Here is a 25,177-nt window from a genome sequence, read left to right as displayed (position 1 = left end):
AGACTACCACCAATTTTTAGCCGGAATACAAAGAGGAGATCCTGGATAAGTTAAACACGCAACAGGCTTTGGGCCAGAACACAGTTTTTATATATTGTGTGCATATTAAAAAAAATATGTGTTGGTATTGTGACATTTTGTGATGTCATTCTTGATTATTTGACTCTTCATGACATAATACCTTTACATCTTTATGACAACAATGCTAGTAATAACAAATGAGGTATCAGTTCAAACAGGTTGAGCAAAACAGTGCAGGGCTTTGTAGTGAATTTCCTTTGGGAGGGGATGAGAAAACGGGCAAATATTGGCTGTAGCTAATTAATTAGAAGGTATTGAACAGGTTATTCCAGAAAAAAACAGGAGTACATGCATTACACATTACAAAGTAATGTGGTGAGGGTGCTATGACTAGGGGTTGTTGCCTAGAGTGAGGCAAAAATGATGAAAGTGGCTTGACTGAGGACCAAGGACAGCTAAGGGTAATCACTTTGGATGAACACAAAGCGGTGGTAAGTGGTGCATTTACAGTTTGTTTTTTTCCAGTTTAACCGTTGGTGTGGATGTAAATCTTAGCGTCATGCAGTGGTTGTCTATTTTCTGTCATGCCTCTCCTGGGGAGTGACACCCCCTCGGATTTTAGATATTGAGAATCTGATCAAATGTATTCATCTTTCCAAATCGCCGTGTGAATTGTTGGTACCAATACTGTTATCGCAATCGTCAGTCTACCCCAGAGAAGCTGTGGCTACAAATGTAGCTTACCACCGCCAGGTGTGAATGAATGATGGGTTCCCACTTCTCTGTGAGCGCTTTGAGTATCTAATAATAGAAAAGCGCGATATAAAATCTAATCCATTGTTATTATTATTAAATACAGCAAATAAACTGCATTTCTTAATATCTTGGACGTTGTTGGACACCAAGAGGGAGCGGGATAGATGAACAAGCCGCTAAACCATCTAGAAAAAACTGAATCAATAAGTGCTCAGCAAAGTTTAATAAGTGTAGATGGAACCACGTACAGCAGCTATGAACAAAAAATTAACAAGTACAAAACCCAAAACCAGTGAAGTTGGCACGTTGTGTAAATGGTAAATAAAAACAGAATACAATGATTTGTAAATCCTCTTCAACTTATATTCAATTGAATAGACTGCAAAGACAAGATATTTAATGTTGGAACTGGAAAACTTTTGTTATTTTTTGCAAATATTAGCTCATTTGGAATTTGATGCCTGCAACATGTTTAAAAAAAGCTGGCACAAGTGGCAACAAAGACTGAGAAATTTGAGGAATGCTCATCCAACGCTTATTTGGAACATCCCACAGGTGAACAGGCTAATTGGGAACAGGTGGGTGCCATGATTGGGTATAAAAGCAGCTTCCATGAAATGCTCAGTCGTTCACAAACAAAGATGGGGCGAGGGTCACCACTTTGTGAACAAATGCGTGAGCAAATTGTCCAACAGTTTAAGAACAACATATTTCTCAATGAGCTATTGCAAGGAATTTCAATCCAATCCACTTTACTTATATAGCACATTTAAACAACAAAATGTTTCCAAAGTGCTGCACAACAATATTAAAAACAATTAAAAACAATATAAAATAAATATGATTAAAAACTATTTTAAAGGGTAAAACCAATTAAAACAGTAAATAGAAAATTGCATGCAGTAAATGCAAATTTTGCATTTCCTTTGGAAATCGAGGTCCCAGAGTCTGGAGGAAGACAGGAGAGGCACAGGATCCACGTTGCCTGAAGTCTAGTGTAAAGTTTCCACCATCAGTGATGGTTTGGGGTGCCATGTCATCTGCTGGTGTCGGTCCACTCTGTTTCCTGAGATCCAGGGTCAACGCAGCCGTCTACCAGCAAGTTTTAGAGCACTTCATGCTTCCTGCTGCTGACCTGCTCTATGGAGATGGAGATTTCAAGTTCCAACAGGACTTGGCGCCTGCACACAGCGCAAAATCTACCCGTGCCTGGTTTACAGACCATGGTATTTCTGTTCTAAATTGGCCCGCCAACTCCCCTGACCTTAGCCCCATAGAAAATCTGTGGGGTATTGTGAAAAGGAAGATGCAGAATGCCAGACCCAAAAACGCAGAAGAGTTGAAGGCCACTATCAGAGCAACCTGGGCTCTCATAACACCTGAGCAGTGCCAGAAACTCATCGACTCCATGCCACGCCGCATTAACGCAGTAATTGAGGCAAAAGGAGCTCCAACCAAGTATTGAGTATTGTACATGCTCATATTTTTCATTTTCATACTTTTCAGTTGGCCAACATTTCTAAAAATCCCTTTTTTGTATTAGCCTTAAGTAATATTCTAATTTTGTGACACACGGAATTTTGGATTTTCATTTGTTGCCACTTCAAATCATCAAAATTAAATGAAATAAACATTTGAATGCATCAGTCTGTGTGCAATGAATAAATATAATGTACAAGTTACACCTTTTGAATGCTATTACTGAAATAAATCAAGTTTTTCAAAATATTCTAATTTACTGGCTTTTACCTGTATATCAACCTTTTATAAAAAAAGCGAAAGCTATTTATCAACAACACCCAGCTTGACTTCATCTAAGATGGACTGATGCAAAGTGGAAAAGTGTTCTGTGGTCTGACAAGTCCACATTTCAAATTGTTTTTGGAAACTCCGGAACAAAGCGGAAAAGAACCATCCGGATTGTTATAGGCGCAAAGTTCAAATGCCAGCATCTGTGAGAAAAGAGTGCGGGTACTAGACTGGCCTGCCTGTAGTCCAGACCTGTCTCCCATTGAAAATGTGTGGCACATTATGAAGCGTAAAATACCACAATGGAGACCCCCGGACTGTTGAACAACTCAAGCTGTACATCAAGCAAGAATGGGAAAGAATTCCACCTGAAAATCTTCAAAAATTGGTCTCCTCAGTTCTCAAACATTTACTGAGTGTTGTTAAAAGGAAAGGCCAGGTAACATAGTGGTAAAATTACCCTGTGCCAACTTTTTTGCAATGTGTTGCTGCCAAGTTAATGATTATTTGCAAAAAAAATTTAGTTTCTCAGTTGGAACATTAAATATCTTGTCTTTGCAGTCTATTCAATTGAATATAAGTTGAAAAGGATTTGCAAATCATTGTATTCTGTTTTTATTTACTATTTACACAACGTGCCAACTTCACAGGTTTTGGGTTTTGTAGATTAATTAGAGTTAGAGAGAGGATAATATAACAACTGTTGGTGTGTCAGCATTGTCACTGTCAGTACACGACACCTAAGAGGAGGGCGCAGCGATCCATAAATGGGTGTTGTTGACACCAATGGTGATATCAGACAATGATACCAGCCACAGTGTCTAGATGTCTCAACACACCGTGCACACTCACATGTTTAGAGCGAACATTTTTCTGAAAATTATGCAACTTTATTGGCATTATTTGTCATTAAGCATCTGTCATGTTTCCTTCTTCCGCAGTAAGAAAGGTGTAGGAGTGTCTGCACTGAAAGGCAAAGATGTGGGCGCGGCTTTGCGGCTGAGAAGCGTCGGATTGGTAGAATATTGAAATCCTTTAAATATCCATCTTTACACTTGGCGAGAGATTTAGTTTTTACATTTATATTTAAGATTTAGGTTTAGATTTAACATTTAAGTTTTGATTTAACATGTACGTTTAGATTTAGGATTTAGGTTTAGATGTAACATTTATATTCAAGATTTAGGTTTAGATTTAACATTTAGGTTTAGATTTACCATATAGGTTTAGATTTACCATATAGGTATAGATTTAGGATTTAGGTTTAGATGTAACATCTATATTTCAGATTTAGGTTTAGATTTAACATATAGGTTTAGATTTAACATTTTAGCGCTCACATTTAGACTTATATTTAGATTTAACATTTAGGTTTAGATTTAACATTTAGGTTTAGATTTAGGTTGACATGTAACATTTATATTTAACATTTAGGTTTAGATTTACCATATAGGTTTAGATTTAGGATTTAGGTTAAGATGTAAAATTTATATTTCAGATTTAAGTTTAGATTTAACATATACTGTAGGTTTAGATTTAACATTTTAGCGCTCACATTTAGACTTAGAGGCCTACGAAAACCCACTACTACCGACCACGCAGTCTGATAGTTTATATATCAATGATGAAATCTTAACATTGCAACACATGCCAATACGGCCGGGTTAGCTTACTAAAGTGCAATTTTAAATTTCGTACGAAAAGGTCTCGGTATGATGACTCCGGCACGTGACGTCATGGATTGTAGAGGACATTTTGGGACAGCATGGTGGCCAGCTATTAAGTCGTCTGTTTTCATCGCAAAATTCCACAGTATTCTGGACATCTGTGTTGGTGAATCTTTTGCAATTTGTTTAATGAACAATGGAGACAGCAAAGACGAAAGCTGTAGGTGGGAAGCGGTGTATTGCTGGCGGCTGCAACAACACAAACACAGCCGGTGTTTCATTGTTTACATTCCCGAAAGATGACAGTCAAGCTTTACCATTGGCCTGTGGAGAACTGGGACAACAAAAACTCTTACCAGGAGGACTTTGAGTTGGATGCGCAGACGCGGTACCGTGAGTACACATGCAGCTGCGGCTTCCAAACATTTGATCGCTTGCCCGTACGTGCGTGCCGCTATGTGCATGTCACGTACGTAACTTTGGGGACTTTGGGGAAATATATGTGCTGTATGAACTTTGGGGAGGTGAACGGTACTTTGGGCTGTGGGATTGAGTGTGTTGTGCAGGTGTTTGAGTTGTGTTGGCGGGTTATATGGACGGGAGGGGGGAGGTGTTTGTTATGCGGGATTAATTTGTGGCATATTAAATATAAGCCTGGTTGTGTTGTGGCTAATAGAGTATATATATGTCTTGTGTTTATTTACTGTTTTAGTCATTCCCAGCTGAATATCAGGTCCCACCCGCCTCTCACAGCATCTTCCCTATCTGAATCGCTCCCACTGCCCTCTAGTCCTTCACTCTCACTTTCCTCATCCACAAATCTTTCATCCTCGCTCAAATGAATGGGGAAATCGTCGCTTTCACACACACACACACACACACACACACACAATGCACCTCTTCCTTGTCGCCTCTTCCGCAGCGCTCCAATAAAACACAGTCAGATCTTCTCAGTTTCTAGCCAATACTACATAAATAAATGATAAATGGGTTGTACTTGTATAGCGCTTTTCTACCTTCAAGGTACTCAAAGCGCTTTGACACTACTTCCACATTTACCCATTCACACACACATTCACACACTGATGGAGGGAGCTGCCATGCAAGGCGCTAACCAGCACCCATCAGGAGCAAGGGTGAAGTGTCTTGCTCAAGGACACAACGGACATGACGAGGTTGGTACTAGGTGGGGATTGAACCAGGGACCCTCGGGTCGCGCACGGCCATTCTTCCACTGCGCCACGCCGTCATTAAAAAAAAAACGTAAAATAACGCAGTAACGCATCATGTAGTAACGGTAACTGAGTTACTGAATATAAAAAATAACACGTTAGATTACTATTTACCGCCGAAAGTAACAGTGTTACAGTAACGCGTTACTTTGTAACGCGTTACTCCCAACACTGATAAAGACACATTGAAATGCATGCCGCTCAAGGATATATCGTTGTGCCTTCACATACGACTTTAATTGGTTTACGAGACATAGAAAACTCAAATCGATGTTCTCCATTTGAAATGAAATAAATTAAAATTGTTACGATCCGCTGCCCGGATCATAGTTTGTTTATGTTTGAGTCACATGTTTTCAGCACCTTGATTTTGTTTGTGTTCAGTTGCCATGTCAACTGATTACATTCACCTGCCTCTGGTTAGTGTTCGGGACGCGCACCTGTTGCCCGGGCACTAATCAGAGGGCTATTTAGTCTTTGCCCTGGCCTCACTCGGTCTGGCTTCCTAGTTTGTTCTTACACAACTGATGACGACAACTTTGATTTCCGCTAGCTTTTCACGCTATGCCATTTTGCCTGCTAGCTCCCACGCTAGTCCTTTTGTTTTTGCCTTTTGCTATTTGCACGTTTTTTGTTTGTTCATCGAATGATTTATATTTTAAATAAATCATTTTCCTACCTGCAAGCTGTGTCCGAAGCCGTCTGCATCCTTGGGAGAACCACACCCGCATCACTATGCGACCACGTCGTTACAAAAATAATCCTTTTTGAGTCATCCAAAACAAGCACAGTTTCAACATGTAATCTGCTTTTAGGAAGAATCAATAACTGACTGATAACAAATCTCGTATTAAAGACAATACAACAGAGTTTACTACAAACAACTACAGTAGTTTTACAAAGTAATGTTGTCATGTACAGTATTTACCTTGGAGAGTGGAAGCTGTATCTCTGTCAAACACACCATCAGCAGCTTCTCCATAACGTAAATTGTGACCTCTGATTTAGATGTGATGACCTAATCATTTGATCACAAATTCTGTCCAGATTTGTCAGTGTCGAACTGAAAGGAAAGCATTAGCAACAGCAGTGAGACGGCATCATAACAGCATAAATCGGTACGTATTTTTTTAAATATACACTGATGTTTTGTTTTTCTTGACCAGTAGTAACTGAGAGACCCTAAATAAAACGGTACAGTGGAACACATTTTTGGCTAACGTCAACTTGAATTTTAAAGTATCCGTTCCTTGCACATTTACCAACCCATATGTCTATGATGAGAAGGGATATTTGAACCTGCATATTCTAATCGCTTCCATAAAATAGTTAAAACTATTTTCTAACTGTGTGACTACAATGACGATAACGCCTTGATACAAAACCCAAAACCAGTGAAGTTGGCACGTTGTGTAAATGGTAAATAAAAACAGAATACAATGATTTGCAAATCCTTTTCAACTTATAGTCAATTGAATGGACTGCAAAGACAAGATACTTAATGTTCGATCTGGTAAACTTTGTTATTGTTTGCAAATATGAGCTCATTTAGAATTTGATGCCTGCAACATGTTTCAAAAAAGCTGGCACAAGTGGCAAGAAAGACTGAGAAAGTTGAGGAATGCTCATCAAACACTTATTTGAACATCCCACAGGTGAACAGGCTAATTGGGAACAGGTGGGTGCCATGATTGGGTATAAAAGCAGCTTTCATGAAATGCTCAGTCATTCACAAACAAGGATGGGGCGAGGGTCACCACTTTGTGAACAAATGCCTGAGCAAATTGTCAAACAGTTTTAAGAACAACATTTCTCAACCAGCTATTGCAAGGAATTTAGGGATTTCACCATCTACGGTCTGTAATATCATCAAAGGGTTCAGAGAATCTGGAGAAATCACTGCACATAAGCGATGATATTACGGACCTTCGATCCCTCAGGTGGTACTGCATCAAAAATCGACATCAGTGTGTAAAGGATATCCCCACATGGGCTCAGGAACACTTCAGAAAACCACTGTCAGTAACTACAGTTGGTCGCTACATCTGTAAGTGCAAGTTAAATCTCTACTATGCAAAGCGAAAGACATTTATCAACAACACCCAGATACACCGCTGGCTTTGCTGGGCCCGAGCTCATCTAAGATGGACTCATGCAAAGTGGAAAAGTGTTCTGTGGTCTGAGGAGTCCACATTTCAAATTGTTTTCGGAAACTGTGGACGTCGTGTCCTCCGGATCAAGGAGTTAAAGAACCATCCGGATTGTTATAGGCGCAAAGTTGAAAAGCCAGCATCTGTGATGGTATGGGGGTGTATTAGTGCCCAAGGCATGGGTAACTTACACATCTGTGAAGGCACCATTAATGCTGAAAGGTACATCCAGGTTTTGCAGCAACATATGTTGCCATCCAAGCAACGTTATTATGGACGCCCCTGCTTATTTCAGCAACACAATACCAAGCCACGTGTTACAACAGCGTGGCTTCATAGTAAAAGAGTGCGGGTACTAGACTGGCCTGCCTGTAGTCCAGACCTGTCTCCCATTGAAAATGTGTGGTGTAATATGAAGCCTAACATACCACAACGGAGACCCCCGGACTGTTGAACAACTTAAGTTGTACATCAAACAAGAATGGGAAATAATTCCACCTGAAAAGCTTCAAAAATGTGTCTCCTCAGTTCCCAAACGTTTACTGAGTGTTGTTAAAAGGAAGGCCATGTAACACAGTGGTAAAAATGCCCTTTCCCAACTACTTTGGCACGTGTTGCTGCCATTAAATTCTAAGTTAATGATTATTTGCAACAAAAAAAAGTGTTTCTCTGTTTGAATAATAAGTATATTGTCCTTGCAGTCTATTCAATTGAATATAAGTTGAAAAGGATTTGCAAATCATTGCATTCTGTTTTTATTTACCATTTACACAACGTGCCAACTTCACTGGTTTTGGGTTTTGAAGTATTTACATAGAACAGCAGTAGCCACATGGGGGAAGTAGCTATTTGTGTACCAAAACATTAGTGCAGCGACACACCGAGTCTGAGGCTTTTTCTCAATGTTATTGTCGATGTTAACACACAAAACAACAGTCATCAGACCCACCTCTGCACACCAACTTCACTGGTTTTGGGTTTTGTATATGTGCAAAATTTTTTGTAGTGGTAAAAAAAAAAAAAGATGCATTTTGTTGGTTGCTGAGAAAGAAATCAGGTTCCTATAGCCATGCTCGTATTTTGAAGACTGGTTTGCATTGAACAGGAAGTCACCGTGTGCAGGTTTTTACTACTCATGTTGCGATTGTTGCTTAACCTACTCAGTGGCCTTGTGGTTAGCGTGTCCGCCCTGAAATCGGTAGGTTGTGAGTTCAAACCCCGGCCGAGTCATACCAAAGACTATACAAATGGGACCCATTACCTCCCTGCTTGGCACTCAGCATCAAGGGTAGGAATTGGGGGTTAAATCACCAAAAAGTATTCCCGGGCGCTGCCACCACTGCTGCCCACTGCTCCCCTCATAATCAAGAAAAAACTTCATCGAAAATGAAACACATCTGAAATGTTACGCCGACAAAAGCAATATCTTAGAGCACAGGTGTCATGATGGGGGCGGTCGCGGCTTACTGCAAGGTTTGTTCTCCCGGGAAGCAATCGGACTATTCCGGACAAGTCGTGAAGGTAGGAACATATTTATTAATGAATTATTCCCACATATGACAAAAGACAGGAACTAAAACAAAAGGAAAGCGTGGCGATTGCACGAGAGGCTAAGGAACATAAAACTTAACGCAGGAAACATACGCTAACACCTGAACTATGGACTATAGAACAAACAAAACTTACCGTGGCATGAAACAAATAACTAGCATAAAACTTGGAATAGGACATGGAACGAGCAGCATGAACTAAAGCATGAAACTGTGGCATGAAACGAGCAATGACGCCAGGATGACTAACTGGCAAAGACAGGCTTCAATAACAGTCTCTTGATTAGAGCAAGTGCGTGTCCCGAACACATGAGGCAGGTGAAACTAATAAGTCGCCATGGCAACTAAACAAACAAGGGAGCGCAAACAGGAACTAAAAGAGTCAAAAACTAAAAAAAAAAACAAAAACATAATCCAGACCACAGATCATGACAACAGGTGTCAAACTCAAGGCCCGGGGGCCAAATCTGGCCCGCCACATTATATTATGTGGCCCGCGAAAGCCTGGAAATAATATGCGTTAATAAAATGCTTAATCTTTTCTTACTAAATATATTTATTTCCCTTTTGACAATAAAAATCATGCATATCTTTTCAAATTCAATATTATCAATATCAAAATATTATATTATCATATATTCCAAATATATTTTTTGTTAAAATACAAGTACTTAAATATCTGCTTGACTTATAATTTTTAAAACAAATTATCAATCAAATTGTAAATTTACAATAGATTTTATGGTTACAGTTTTTTACCGTAAAATCAACTTTGGTACTGTTTTTCCCATATACAGTAAGACACTAAAACATTAAAAAATTTACAAAAAAAAACATTGAAACAACAAGATTTTACGGTAAAAAATAAAAAGCTGTTGCTTGAATTTTACCGCTAAAAACATTAATATTGTTTCTCCATTCCATTCCATTTATTCATTTTTTTAATATGCTGTAAAAAAACCCACTGCTTTTACTGTAAAATTCTGGTGACTGAGCTGCCAGTTTTAAAGTAAAATGTATTTTTTTTTTGCAGCTTATGTAAAAAAAATATAGTTATTGTCGCGACCCGAAGGGAATAAGCGGTAAAAAATGGATTGATGGATGGTATTATATATATATATATATATATATATATATATATATATATATATATATATACATGTATATTCATATACTCATTGTTAAAAGCGGCCCTCTGAGGGCAACCATAACTGCGATGTGGCCCTCAATGGAAACGAGTTTGACACCTCTGCTCTAGATAGTCGACTAATTGACAGTTTGAATGAGGAGTCTGATTCAACAGTCAACCTCACAGTTGGGACTTTCCGTGGGAGAGAGGCCAGTTATGTACCCAAGTGGGAAGTGAAGTGAATTCTATTATAATAGCGCTTTTTCTATAGAGACTCAAAGCACTTTACAATGTGAAATCCATTATCTAAATATTCAAGCTACATTTAAAGCAGTGTTGGTGGCACTGGGAACAAGGTGTGTCTTGCCCATGGACACAACGGCAGTGACTAGGATGGCGGAAGCCAGATTCGAAGTAGGAACCCACAAGTTTCTGGCCAACTGCTCGACCATCTGTGTACCCAAGGCGCCCCAATATAAGCTGGACCAATTTAAAAAGGACTTATTTTGGTTCTGAGCACCCAGAAAAGGGGTTGACGCACACGTGGGACGGAGAAATATCTTTCTATCGAGTGTCTTTGCAGCGCGAACACTAATCTCTCACTGCTCAATCAATCAAACTTTATTTATAAAGCGCTTTTCATACATAAAAGAAATGCAACGCAAAGTCCTTTACAAAGCTAAAAACAATACCCTGATGACCCACATCCCCCATTATCACATACGTACGCATGGACACAGATACCAAACACAAACACACACACACACACACAGACATATGCAACTACAGGTAAAAGCCAGTAAATTAGAATATTTTGAAAAACTTGATTTATTTCAGTAATTGCATTCAAAAGGTGTAACTTGTACATTATATTTATTCATTGCACACAGACTGATGCATTCAAATGTTTATTTCATTTAATTTTGATGATTTGAAGTGGCAACAAATGAAAATCCAAAATTCCGTGTGTCACAAAATTAGAATATTACTTAAGGCTAATACAAAAAAGGGATTTTTAGAAATGTTGGCCAACCGAAAAGTATGAAAATGAAAAATATGAGCATGTACAATACTCAATACTTGGTTGGAGCTCCTTTTGCCTCAATTACTGCGTTAATGCGGCGTGGCATGGAGTCGATGAGTTTTTGGCACTGCTCAGGTGTTATGAGAGCCCAGGTTGCTCTGATAGTGGCCTTCAACTCTTCTGCGTTTTTGGGTCTGGCATTCTGCATCTTCCTTTTCACAATACCCCACAGATTTTCTATGGGGCTAAGGTCAGGGGAGTTGGCGGGCCAATTTAGAACAGAAATACCATGGTCCGTAAACCAGGCACGGGTAGATTTTGCGCTGTGTGCAGGCGCCAAGTCCTGTTGGAACTTGAAATCTCCATCTCCATAGAGCAGGTCAGCAGCAGGAAGCATGAAGTGCTCTAAAACTTGCTGGTAGACGGCTGCGTTGACCCTGGATCTCAGGAAACAGAGTGGACCGACACCAGCAGATGACATGGCACCCCAAACCATCACTGATGGTGGAAACTTTACACTAGACTTCAGGCAACGTGGATCCTGTGCCTCTCCTGTCTTCCTCCAGACTCTGGGACCTCGATTTCCAAAGGAAATGCAAAATTTGCATGGTTGGGTGATGGTTTGGGGTGCCATGTCATCTGCTGGTGTCGGTCCACTCTGTTTCCTGAGATCCAGGGTCAACGCAGCCGTCTACCAGCAAGTTTTAGAGCACTTCATGCTTCCTGCTGCTGACCTGCTCTATGGAGATGGAGATTTCAAGTTCCAACAGGACTTGGCGCCTGCACACAGCGCAAAATCTACCCGTGCCTGGTTTACGGACCATGGTATTTCTGTTCTAAATTGGCCCGCCAACTCCCCTGACCTTAGCCCCATAGAAAATCTGTGGGGTATTGTGAAAAGGAAGATGCAGAATGCCAGACCCAAAAACGCAGAAGAGTTGAAGGCCACTATCAGAGCAACCTGGGCTCTCATAACACCTGAGCAGTGCCAAAAACTCATCGACTCCATGCCACGCCGCATTAACGCAGTAATTGAGGCAAAAGGAGCTCCAACCAAGTATTGAGTATTGTACATGCTCATATTTTTCATTTTCATACTTTTCAGTTGGCCAACATTTCTAAAAATCCCTTTTTTGTATTAGCCTTAAGTAATATTCTAATTTTGTGACACACGGAATTTTGGATTTTCATTTGTTGCCACTTCAAATCATCAAAATTAAATGAAATAAACATTTGAATGCATCAGTCTGTGTGCAATGAATAAATATAATGTACAAGTTACACCTTTTGAATGCAATTACTGAAATAAATCAAGTTCTTCAAAATATTCTAATTTACTGGCTTTTACCTGTATATGGACAGATGACTGCATGGCTGAGGACAGAGGGGACATGTGAGTAAACACTATCACAGGAGCCATCTGCACCAGGTGGTCATCAGATAACCCCTGAGGCAGATGGCTCATCTGGGAAACTTAGACTTAGATTTAGACAAACTTTATTGATCCGCAAGGGAAATCGTTCCACACAGTAGCTCAGTTACAAAGGACAGCTTCCCTTGTGGATCAATAAAGTTTGTCTAAGTCTAAGTCTAATGTGCTTAGAATCCTGAGATAATGCGAAAAAAGCCATAAAAAATGTATTCAAGCATAACTCCTAAACCAAACATGCAATACGTCTAATAATGCCTGTATTCATGTATATTTGTGAGTTTTGCTAGAAACATGTGCTTTAGTAAGGTTTGCAAACACACAAAAAAAAGTTTTTACACTCAATATGAGAGTAATGTTCTTAGAATCCTGAGGTAATGCGAAAAAAGCAATACAAAATGTAATAAACAAAAACATTGTAAAATAAAAATAATAAATAAAATAAAAATAATAAAACTTGTAAAATAGTAAGAACCATGAGTAGAGATAAAGAATAAAATACAAGTAAGACATACAGTCGTGGTCAAACGTTTACATACACTTGTAAAGAACATAATGTCATGGCTGTCTTGAGTTTCCAATCATTACTACAACTCTTATTTTTTTTGTGATAGTGATTGGAGCACATACTTGTTGGTCACAAAAAACATTCGTGAAGTTTGGTTCTTTTATGAATTTATTATGGGTTTACTGAAAATGTGAGCAAATGTGCTGGGTCAAAAGTATACATACAGCAATGTTAATATTTGCTTACATGTCCCTTGGCAAGTTTCACTGCAATAAGGCGCTTTTGGTCGCCATCCACAACCTTCTGCTTGAATTTTTGACCACTCCTCTTGACAAAATTGGTGCAGTTCGGCTACATTTGTTGGCTTTCTGACATGGACTTGTTTCTTTAGCATTGTCCACACGTTTAAGTCAGGACTTTGGGAAGGCCATTCTAAAACCTTAATTCTAGCCTGATTTAGCCATTCCTTTACCACTTTTGACGTGTGTTTGGGGTCATTGTCCTGTTGGAACACCCAACTGCGCCCAAGACCCAACCTCCGGGCTGATGATTTTAGGTTGTCCTAAAGAATTTGGAGGTAATCCTCCTTTTTCATTGTCCCATTTACTCTCTGTAAAGCACCAGTTCCATTGGCAGCAAAACAGGCCCAGAGCATAATACTACCACCACCATGCTTGATGGTAGGAATGGTGTTCCTGGGATTAAAGGCCTCACTTTTTCTCCTCCTAACATGTTGCTGGGTATTGTGGCCAAACTGCTCAATTTTTGTTTGGTCAGAACTTTCCTCCAGAAGTTAATGATTATTTGCAAAAACAAAATTTAGTTTCTCAGTTCAAACATTAAATATCTTGTCTTTGCAGTGTATTCAACTGAATATAAGTTGTAAAGGATTTGCAAATAATTGTATTCTGTTTTTATTTACAATTTACACAACGTGCCAACTTCACTGGTTTTGGGTTTTGTAGAAATAAATCAACAACAAGACTAGAGATGCCCGATAACATCGACCTGCCGATATTATCGGCCGATAAACGCGTTAAAATGTAATATCGGAAATTATCAGTATCGTTTTTTGTTTTTCTTATTAATTTTTTTTTTTTTTTTTAATTAAATCAACATAAAAAACTCAAGATACACTTACAATTAGTGCACCAACCCAAAAAACCTCCCTCCCCCATTTACACTCATTCACACAAAAGGGTTGTTTCTTTGTGTTATTAATATTCTGGTTCCTACATTATATATATCAATATATATCAAAACAGTCGGCAAGGGATGCAGTCCGTGTGCTGCTGGTCCACTAATAGTACTAACCTTTAACAGTTAATTTTACTCATTTTCATTAATTACTAGTTTCTATGTAACTGTTGTTATAATGTTTTACTTTCTTTTTTATTCAAGAAAATGTTTTTAATTTATTTATCTAATTTGATTAATTTAACTCCTCAGCCTTCCCGGTAAGGTCTATTCAGGTGTACTGGAGAGGAGGCTACGCCGGATAGTCGAACCTCGGATTCAGGAGGAACAGTGTGGTTTTCGTCCTGGTCGTGGAACTGTGGACCAGCTCTATACTCTCGGCAGGGTCCTTGAGGGTGCATGGGAGTTTGCCCAACCAGTCTACATGTGTTTTGTGGACTTGGAGAAGGCATTCGACCGTGTCCCTCGGGAAGTCCTGTGGGGAGTGCTCAGAGAGTATGGGGTATCGGACTGTCTGATTGTGGCAGTCCGCTCCCTGTATGCTCAGTGCCAGAGCTTGGTCCGCATTGCCGGCAGTAAGTCGGACACGTTTCCAGTGAGGGTTGGACTCCGCCAAGGCTGCCCTTTGTCACCGATTCTGTTCATAACTTTTATGGACAGAATTTCTAGGCGCAGTCAAGGCGTTGAGGGGATCTGGTTTGGTGGCTGCAGGATTAGGTCTCTGCTTTTTGCAGATGATGTGGTCCTGGTGGCTTCATCTGGCCAGGATCTTCAGCTCTCGCTGGATCGGTTCGCAGCCGAGTGTGAAGTGACTGGGATGAGAATCAGCACCTCCAAGTCCGAGTCCATGGTTCTCGCCCGGAAAAGGGTGGAATACCATCTTCGGGTTGGGGAGGAGACCCTGCCCCAAGTGGAGGAGTTCAAGTACCTCGGAGTCTTGTTCACGAGTGAGGGAAGAGTGGATCGTGAGATCGACAGGCGGATCGGTGCGGCATCTTCAGTAATGCGGACGCTGTATCGATCCGTTGTGGTGAAGAAGGAGCTGAGCCGGAAGGCAAAGCTCTCAATTTACCGGTCATTCTACGTTCCCATCCTCACCTATGGTCATGAGCTTTGGGTTATGACCGAAAGGACAAGATCACGGGTACAAGCGGCCGAAATGAGTTTCCTCCGCCGGGTGGCAGGGCTCTCCCTTAGAGATAGGGTGAGAAGCTCTGTCATCCGGGGGGAGCTCAAAGTAAAGCCGCTGCTCCTCCACATCGAGAGGAGCCAGATGAGGTGGTTCGGGCATCTGGTCAGGATGCCACCCGATCGCCTCCCTCGGGAGGTGTTTAGGGCACGTCCGACCGGTAGGAGGCCACGGGGAAGACCCAGGACACGCTGGGAAGACTATGTCTCCCGGCTGGCCTGGGAACGCCTCGGGATCCCCCGGGAGGAGCTGGACGAAGTGGCTGGGGAGAGGGAAGTCTGGGCTTCCCTGCTTAGGCTGCTGCCCCCGCGACCCGACCTCGGATAAGCGGAAGAAGATGGATGGATGGATTAATTTAAAGTACTCTATCTTCACCATACCTGGTTGTCCAAATTAGGCATAATAATGTGTTAATTCCACGACTGCATATATCGGTATTGGTTGATATCGGTATCGGTGATTAAAGAGTTGGACAATATCGGAATATCGCCATTATCGGACATCCCTAAACAAGACCCTTTCTAGCAAATTCCACTGTACTGTTTTTGAACAGCGGTTTTGTTCACTGCAATATTTTACCCGTGAAATGTTCTGAAACAGTTTTTTCATCCCAACATTTGTAGGTGAAAATGTGGAATTCCGCCAGCTTTCAGACGGCGAGTATAGAGAGGCGCCGCAAGAACGAAAAGGAAAGAAAAGTCCGTATTTTTAACGAAAAAGTAAGAACTATCGGGATCGACAAGGAAGGCCTCGACAAGCAGCTGGATGAGAAAAAGAGTTTGAAAGATGCGGAAAAACTGGAACAAGCGACCTACGACGCCCAAATGCTGCATAATAGTAAACAAGCGTACCTTCTCCAGATGAAGGAAGAGAAGGAGAAACACGACAAGGAGAAGACCAACTTTCAGGATCAGTATGAGCAGGCAATACGGGAGTGGGAGTTGAGTCGGGATAACTCCCAAGGAGAAGTGGAACAGATGATGCCTCCGGGTCTGGCGGGCGAGGACCCGGATTATGACAGCAGAGTGTGTCGGCAGAGAGAGCAGCTCAGGGAGTGGCTGCTCCAGCAACAGAAGGAGCAAGCCTTGGAACAAGAACGACAAAAGATGGAAAAGTTGGACGATGACAAGTTCAGAGTACACGTGGACAGCGTGGCCGTGCAGCTGGAAAACGCCGAGACGGAGAGGAGGAAGAACAAAGCCATTGAGATGACCAAGTTCAACCAGAGCATGGCTGAAGAGAGGCAGCGCAAGGAGAGGGAAGTCAAGGACAACCCTCTGCAAGGTCTGCAACCAACCAAGGTGGGCGTGCCCGGGCTTTTCCACGTACGCGACAGGAGGCCAAACCCTGAGAGCTGGCAGCAGATGAAGAAGTTCTGGAACCTTCAAGTTGAAGAGAAAATGATGTCAGATTTAGAAGAAGTTAACGAGACGCGGCAACACGACGACTTCTGCTCCAACGTGACCCGTGCAGCTCTGATCCTTGAGAGGCAGCAGGAGCGTCAGAGGAAGCAGCTCCGACAACAGCTGGACCACAGCAACAGCACCGCCGCCGAATTTGAGAGACGCAACAGACCCGACATTGAAAGAGGACGCATCGATGAGACTTTTTTCTCATATTTCAACACCTGCAGTCGGTAAAACACGACTCCAGTAGAGTTGGGGCCAGCATTGGTATCAGCTTCCAGAGCTGTGGATGTGCTTTAAGTGGCTGCTAAACTGTGGAATGGATCTCAGGCATCAAGTTGTCAGGATAAAGCAGGCTAAAAAATGTATTGGATCTCCATTCAGTTTGAAAAATCACCTGCTCGCCGAGAAAAACGTACATCAAATCCATGAAAAATATATTCCTCCAAACATTCATCATCCACTCAGGTTCAAGTCTGAGGTTGTTTCCGCCTGGCACAGGTGTTTGACTTGTCTTCTGTCAATAACAATATTTTTGGAGAATAAAAAGTGGAGGGGACAAAAAACTGCCTTTTAAAAAAGTGCAGGGGAAAATATTGTTGAATCTCAATAAAAAAACAAAAAACAACGAATTGTTTCCGCCTGGTACAGGTGTTTGACTTGTCTTCCTTTGTCAATAACTATATTTTTTGAGAATAAAAAGTGGAAGGGACAAAAACTGCCTTTAAAAGTGGAGGGGAAAATATTGTTGAATCTCAATAAAAAAACAAAAAACAACGAATGGCTTTTCTTATTATGTTTTATTACAGCCCGTCTCTGAACCTGAGACATTGTGTCTTTGTTGAGAAAAGAATGATAAATTATTTTAAACCTGGCTTTTTTAGTAACTTATGTCCTCTTACAGAGTACCATGTGCTTTTATTATTCTGTTGTCTCTAAGCCAAATTAAAACCTTCAACTTTTTAAAGATCACGATTAATCAAATTTACGACCATTTCACACCCATACTGAAAAAAAAAGGATGACATGAAGGAAACTCTTATTTGTAACTATTACCGTATTTTTCGGACCATAAGGCGCACTTAAAATCCTTTCATTTTCTCAAAAATCGACAGTGCGCCTTATAACCCGGTGCGCCTAATGTACGGAATAGATCTGGTTGTGCTTACCGACCTCAAAGCAATTTTAATTGGTACATGGTGAAATGCTCAGAGAGTATGGGGTTTCGGACTGTCTGATTGTGGCGGTCCGCTCCCTGTATGATCAGTGTCAGAGCTTGGTTCGCATTGCCGGCAGTAAGTCGGACACGTTTCCGGTGAGGGTTGGACTCCGCCAAGGCTGCCCTTTGTCACCGATTCTGTTCATAACTTTTATGGACAGAATTTCTAGGCGCAGTCAAGGCGTTGAGGGGATCCGGTTTGGTGGCTGCAGGATTAGGTCTCTGCTTTTTGCAGATGATTTGGTCCTGATGGCTTCATCTGGCCAGGATCTTCAGCTCTCACTGGATCGGTTCGCAGCTGAGTGTGAAGCGACTGGGATGAGAATCAGCACCTCCAAGTCCGAGTCCATGGTTCTCGCCCGGAAAAGGGTGGAGTGCCATCTCCGGGTTGGGGAGGAGATCTTGCCCCAAGTGGAGGAGTTCAAGTACCTCGGAGTCTTGTTCACGAGTGAGGGAAGAGTGGATCGTGAGATCGACAGGCGGATCGGTGCGGCGTCTTCAGTAATGCGGACGCTGTATCGATCCGTTGTGGTGAAGAAGGAGCTGAGCCGGAAGGCAAAGCTCTCAATTTACCGGTCGATCTACGTTCCCATCCTCACCTATGGTCATGAGCTTTGGGTTATGACCGAAAGGACAAGATCACGGGTACAAGCGGCCGAAATGAGTTTCCTCCGCCGGGTGGCGGGGCTCTCCCTTAGAGATAGGGTGAGAAGCTCTGTCATCCGGGGGGAGCTCAAAGTAAAGCCGCTGCTCCTCCGCATCGAGAGGAGCCAGATGAGGTGGTTCGGGCATCTGGTCAGGATGCCACCCGAGCGCCTCCCTAAGGAGGTGTTTAGGGCATGTCCGACCGGTAGGAGGCCACGAGGAAGACCCAGGACACGTTGGGAAGACTATGTCTCCCGGCTGGCCTGGGAACGCCTCGGGATCCCCCGGGAGGAGCTGGACGAAGTGGCTGGGGAGAGGGAAGTCTGGGCTTCCCTGCTTAGGCTGCTGCCCCCGCGACCCGACCTCGGATAAGCGGAAGAAGATGGATGGATGGATGGACATGGTGAAATGATAAGTGTGACCAGTAGATGGCAGTCAAACATAAGAGATACGTGAAGACTGCACTATAACGGCAGTAAACACCAAAACTTTAAATGTTCCATTGAGAATATAGAACATTACACACGGCGCTCAAAAATCTGTCAAAATGTTTTTAGTATGACCTTGAAGCCGCACCGCTTGGATTGGGCCGGGTAGTCAAAGATACAAGTATTACTATGGTGTGTGTATAAGGACCGCAAAATGGCACCTTTTAGCAGACATTATCTGGCGTTTTGGTTCACAATATTATGCAAAACCAACTTTTCTTACCTTCTGGTACCTGCTGATGTGTGTTTGAGATCTGCATAAGTCCTGAACATTTGCGCACGTCCGCCATTGTAGTCCGTGCCGATTACGTCTTCTTTTTCTCTATCTTCTTGTTATGAGACATTCATCTTCTGCTGTTGCCATTTCTAATATAAAGTAGTGTAAAGTTCTAACTTATGTCTTGCTATGGAAACGCTAAAAACTACCGGTGTAGTGAGTTACAATATTCACCTAAGGAACTTTAGTTATTAGAGAGATCCGGTGGGACGGTTTTTCACGGGACACATTTCCGGCGTTGTTGTTGCACTCGTGAGCCACGGATGAGGATAAGCTGCTCCGTTATTGATTGAAGTAAAGTTTGAATGTCATTAAAACAGTTAGCTCCATCTTTTGACACTTCTTCCATTCCCGTCCTTGCACGCTACACCGCTACAACAAAGATGACGGGGAGAAGACGCTGTCGAAGGTGAGCCACGTAAATAAGATCGCCCACAAAACGGCGCATCCTGAAGCGACTTGAAGATGATCTGTAAAACATAATCTATGCAACATTTTGACCAAAGAACCACCATCACATGTTATGTAGACCACAAGGAAGTGTTTTACATTTAGAAAAAAAATCATAATAATATGACTCCTTTAATGGGCCTTTTGTATGAAAAAAGACCTGAATAGACCCGCTCATCGGCAGTGCGCCCTGTGGTCCAGAAAATAAGGTAATGAATGAATCGTTGCATCCCTAAAACGCAGCCTGAAAGTTTTACTAATATACTATTTAGAGATTTTTTCTTAATGGACCAACATTGCACCAAAGATGCTATACAACAGTGCATCAAATGTGGAAGTTTCCTAAAGAAAAGTGTTCACATGTAAGTGTGTGGAGAATTGGAAAATTTAATAAATCAAGGATAGTTTTTTTTAGTTTATTTAAAGTTCACACAAACATTGAAAAAGTGGTCACTGAAAAAACCGAACGTGTTGTTGATTCAACTCCACTTATTAAAGTATAATGGACGCTGTAGGAGAGGAAAAATAATGTTTAACAGATAAAACAGGAGTTAAAATATGCTATGTGTTATTAGAACTAGCCACTGTAATTTAAATATTTATTCACTGCACCCTCTTTCTATTCTCTGCCATGTTTTGCCCTTTGATTATGCATCGCCATTCCACTGTTTATTCCTCCTCAAACTTATCATCCAACTTATCTATTCATTGCCAAATAACTATTATCTACAAACCCCGTTTCCATATGAGTTGGGAAATTGTGTTAGATGTAAATATAAACGGAATACAATGATTTGCAAATCCTTTTCAACCCATATTCAGTTGAATATGCTACAAAGACAACATATTTGATGTTCAAACTGATAAACATTTTTTTGTGTGCAAATAATCATTAACTTTAGAATTTGATGCCAGCAACACGTGACAAAGAAGTTGGGAAAGGTGGCAATAAATACTGATAAAGTTGAGGAATGCTCATCAAACACTTATTTGGAACATCCCACAGGTGAGCAGACTAATTGGGAACAGGTGGGCGCCATGATTGGGTATAAAAGTAGATTCCATGAAATGCTCAGTCATTCATAAACAAGGATGGGGCGAGGGTCACCACTTTGTCAACAAATGCGTGAGCAAATTGTTGAACAGTTTAAGAAAAACCTTTCTCAACCAGCTATTGCAAGGAATTTAGGGATTTCACCATCTACGCTCCGTAATATCATCAAAGGGTTCAGAGAATCTGGAGAAATCACTGCACGTAAGCAGCTAAGCCCGTGACCTTCGATCCCTCAGGCTGTACTGCATCAACAAGCGACATCAGTGTATAAAGGATATCACCACATGGGCTCAGGAACACTTCAGAAACCCACTGTCAGTAACTACAGTTGGTCGCTACATCTGTAAGTGCAAGTTAAAACTCTCCTATGCAAGGCGAAGACCGTTTATCAACAACACCCAGAAACGCCGTCGGCTTCGCTGGGCCTGAGCTCATCTAAGATGGACTGATACAAAGTGGAAAAGTGTTCTGTGGTCTGACGAGTCCACATTTCAAATTGTTTTTGGAAACTGTGGACGTCGTGTCCTCCGAACCAAAGAGGAAAAGAACCATCCAGATTGTTATCGGCGCAAAGTTGAAAAGTCAGCATCTGTGATGGTATGGGGGTGTATTAGTGCCCAAGGCATGGGTAACTTACACATCTGTGAAGGCGCCATTAATGCTGAAAGATACATACAGGTTTTGGAGCAACATATGTTGCCATCCAAGCAACGTTACCATGGACGCCCCTGCTTATTTCAGCAAGACAATGCCAAGTCACGTGTTACATCAACGTGACTTCATAGTAAAAGAGTGCGGGTACTAGACTGGCCTGCCTGTAGTCCAGACCTGTCTCCCATTGAAAATGTGTGGTGCATTATGAAGCCTAAAATACCACAATGGAGACCCCCGGACTGTTGAACAACTCAAGCTGTACATCAAGCAAGAATGGGAAAGAATTCCACCTGAGAAGCTTAAAAAATGTGTCTCCTCAGTTCCCAAACATTTACTGAGTGTTGATAAAAGGAAAGGCCATGTAACACAGTGGTGAACATGCCCTTTCCCAACTACTTTGGCACGTGTTGCAGCCATGAAATTCTAAGTTAATTATTATTTGCAAAAAAAAAATTAAGTTTATGAGTTTGATCAAATATCTTGTCTTTGTAGTGCATTCAACTGAATATGTGTTGAAAAGGATTTGCAAATCATTGTATTCCGTTTATATTTACATCTAACACAATTTCCCAACTCATATGGAAACGGGGTTTGTACACATTGCCATATAACTGCTAACTTGCCTTCAACCAAGATGCTGCTGTATGGAATTGCTCAACAAAGTTTTGTTGTGTTGTAAATACAATGACAATAAAGCACATATCCTATCCTAATCAAATACCATATCAGCAGAAATCATACTACCGGTACATAGTTTTAAAATTTTGTAGCGTGTCATGTTAGAAAATGTTTGATCAAACGAAATTAGTCAGAAAATGGTAGGTATGGATACAACCAGTGACGTGCGGTGAGGTTGATGGCTGGTGAGGCACTGACTTCATCACAGTCAGATTTACAAACATATGAACCCTAAAGAGTATCTTATTCACCATTTGATTGGCAGCAGTTAACGGGTTATGTTTAAAAGCTCATACCAGCTTTCTTCCCTGCTTGGCACTCAGCATCAAGGGTTGGAATTGGGAGTTAAATCACCAAAAATGATTCCCAGGCTGCCCACTGCTCCCCTCACCTCCCAGGGGGTGAACCAGGGGATGGGTCAAATGCAGAGGACACATTTCATTACACCTAGTGTGTGTGTGACAATCATTGGTACTTTAACTTAACTTTAACTTTACACATACAAACTGTAGCACACAAAAAAGCACATTTAATAAAAAAAAACGTTATTATGGTCTTACCTTTACTTAGAAATTAAGTCCATGCGCAGCAAATAAAGCCCTCACTTAAACTTTCCACGTGCAAGATTGAATCTAATTAAAAAAGTGTAACCGAGGGTTTATAAATGTCGCCTATACTGTATGAAACTACAAAATAACAAACACGGAGGCTCCAGTTTACACGAGGACCACTTTATTTACCTTCTTTCAAAAACCTCCGCAACGTGACATCACTTCCGCTCTTAGCGCCTTCAAAATAAGAGCTCAAGGCATATACTGTATAACAGCGCATAACAGGAACTTAACATCACAAAGAGGAAAGCCCATGAAAATAGGTTACAAAAGTTATTTAATAAGAAGCCAAAAAGTGCAAAAACAATAATGTTCGTGTTGGAGGAGTTGTGAATTAGGTACACCTGCAGTCTGCAGGTGTATCTAATGTTGTGGCCCTGCAGTCATTCACAACTCCTCCAACACGAACATTATTGTTTTTGCACTTTTTGGCTTCTTATGAAATAACTTTTTTAAATAGATTCAATCTTGCACGTGGAAAGTTTAAGTGTGGGCTTTAGTTGATATAACAATTCTACGGCGGGGGTGCAGGAGGCGGGGTAACTGGAGTCTCAGCTAGTGCGTCTTTTGCAGCCGTTTTATGATCGCTCAGCACAAGAAATACTTTACACACATACAGTTGTTGACAAAATACACTGTACATTATATACCTCAGCTAACTAAACTATGGAAATGTATAATATAGTTCATATAGCAATACGGTCTCACTGCACAGCAGGCCAGCAGTTAGCCGAGTCATTGCGCAATCCATGTTGCGGCACTGAGTGACGTGCCTCAACTGGCTGCTGTTCACCGCACCGTCTCTTCTCAGTATTTGAACGGCAAATGTGAAAATTCAGCGATTTTGAATAAAAATAATCTAAAACTGGTGAAGTTAAATGGAAAATAACTTTATAGTATAATCACTGGATACATACAACAATAAAAAAATTTTTTTTCTTTTTACATTTTTTTTCTTTCCATGATGGCAGGTGAGGCCCCGCCTCTAGTGACTGCACGTCACTGATATATATATATATATATATATGTATGTATATATAGTGTGTGTGTGTAAATATATATATATGTATATATATATATATATATATATATATATATATATATATCAGTGACGTGCAGTCACTAGAGGCAGGTGAGGCGGGGCCTCACCTGCCATCATGGAAAGAAAAAAAATGTAAAAAGAAAAAAAAAAATTAAATTGTTATATGTATCCAGTGATTATACTATAAAGTTATTTTCCATTTAACTTCACCAGTTTTAGATTATTTTTATTCAAAATCGCTGAATTTTCACATTTGCCATTCAATTACTGAGAAGAGACGGTGCGGTGAACAGCAGCCAGTTGAGGCACGTCACTCAGTGCCTCAACATGGATTCCGGACTCGGCTAACTGCTGGCCTGCTGTGCAGTGAGACTGTATTGCTATATGAATTATATTATACATTTCCATAGTTTAGTTAGCTGAGGTATATAATGTACAGTGTATTTTGTCAACAACTGTATGTGTGTAATGTATTTCTTGTGCTGAGCGATCATAAAACGGCTGCAAAAGACGCACTGCTGAGGCTCCAGTAATCCCGCCTCCTGCACCCCCGCCGTAGAATTGTTATATCAACTAAAGCCCACACTTAAACTTTCCACGTGCAAGATTGAATCTATTTAAAAAAGTTATTTCATAAGAAGCCAAAAAGTGCAAAAACAATAATGTTCGTGTTGGAGGAGTTGTGAATGACTGCAGGGCCACGACATTAGGTACACCTGCAGACTGCAGGTGTATCTAATTCACAACTCCTCCAACACGAACATTATTGTTTTTGCACTTTTTGGCTTCTTATTAAATAACTTTTGTAACCTATTTTCATGGGCTTTCCTCTTTGTAATGTTAAGTTCTTGTTATGCGCTGTTATACAGTATATGCCTTGAGCTCTTATTTTGAAGGCGCTAAGAGCGGAAGTGATGACACGTTGCGGAGGTTTTTGAACGAAGGTACATAAAGTGGTCCTCGTGTAAACTGGAGCCTCCGTGTTTGTTATTTTGTAGTTTCATACAGTATAGGCGACATTTATAAACCCTCGGTTACACTTTTTTAAATAG

At 41.1% G+C, this 25,177-nt stretch overlaps 1 protein-coding gene across 2 annotated transcripts; it reads left to right on the top strand.

Moving 5' to 3' along the window:
• Positions 1–263: 263 nt before the first annotated feature.
• On the top strand, positions 264–17,749 carry LOC133624295 (RIB43A-like with coiled-coils protein 2). 2 transcript variants are annotated; one of them, XM_061987769.2, is made up of 3 exons: positions 264–512; positions 6,473–6,543; positions 16,225–17,749. In XM_061987769.2, exon 3 carries the CDS (start codon positions 16,231–16,233, stop codon positions 17,239–17,241), a length of 1,011 nt encoding a protein of 336 aa, XP_061843753.2. In that variant the 5' UTR covers positions 264–512; positions 6,473–6,543; positions 16,225–16,230; the 3' UTR covers positions 17,242–17,749. The 2 variants fall into 2 exon arrangements, with proteins under 2 accessions (XP_061843753.2, XP_061843752.2); XM_061987768.2 differs by lacking the exon at positions 6,473–6,543.
• The last annotated feature ends 7,428 nt before the right edge of the window (positions 17,750–25,177 follow it).

This window comes from Nerophis lumbriciformis, linkage group LG27 (genome assembly GCF_033978685.3).
Source record: "Nerophis lumbriciformis linkage group LG27, RoL_Nlum_v2.1, whole genome shotgun sequence".
Classification (NCBI taxonomy): Eukaryota; Metazoa; Chordata; class Actinopteri; order Syngnathiformes; family Syngnathidae; genus Nerophis; species Nerophis lumbriciformis.
This window is presented reverse-complemented; position numbering and strand designations above follow the sequence as displayed.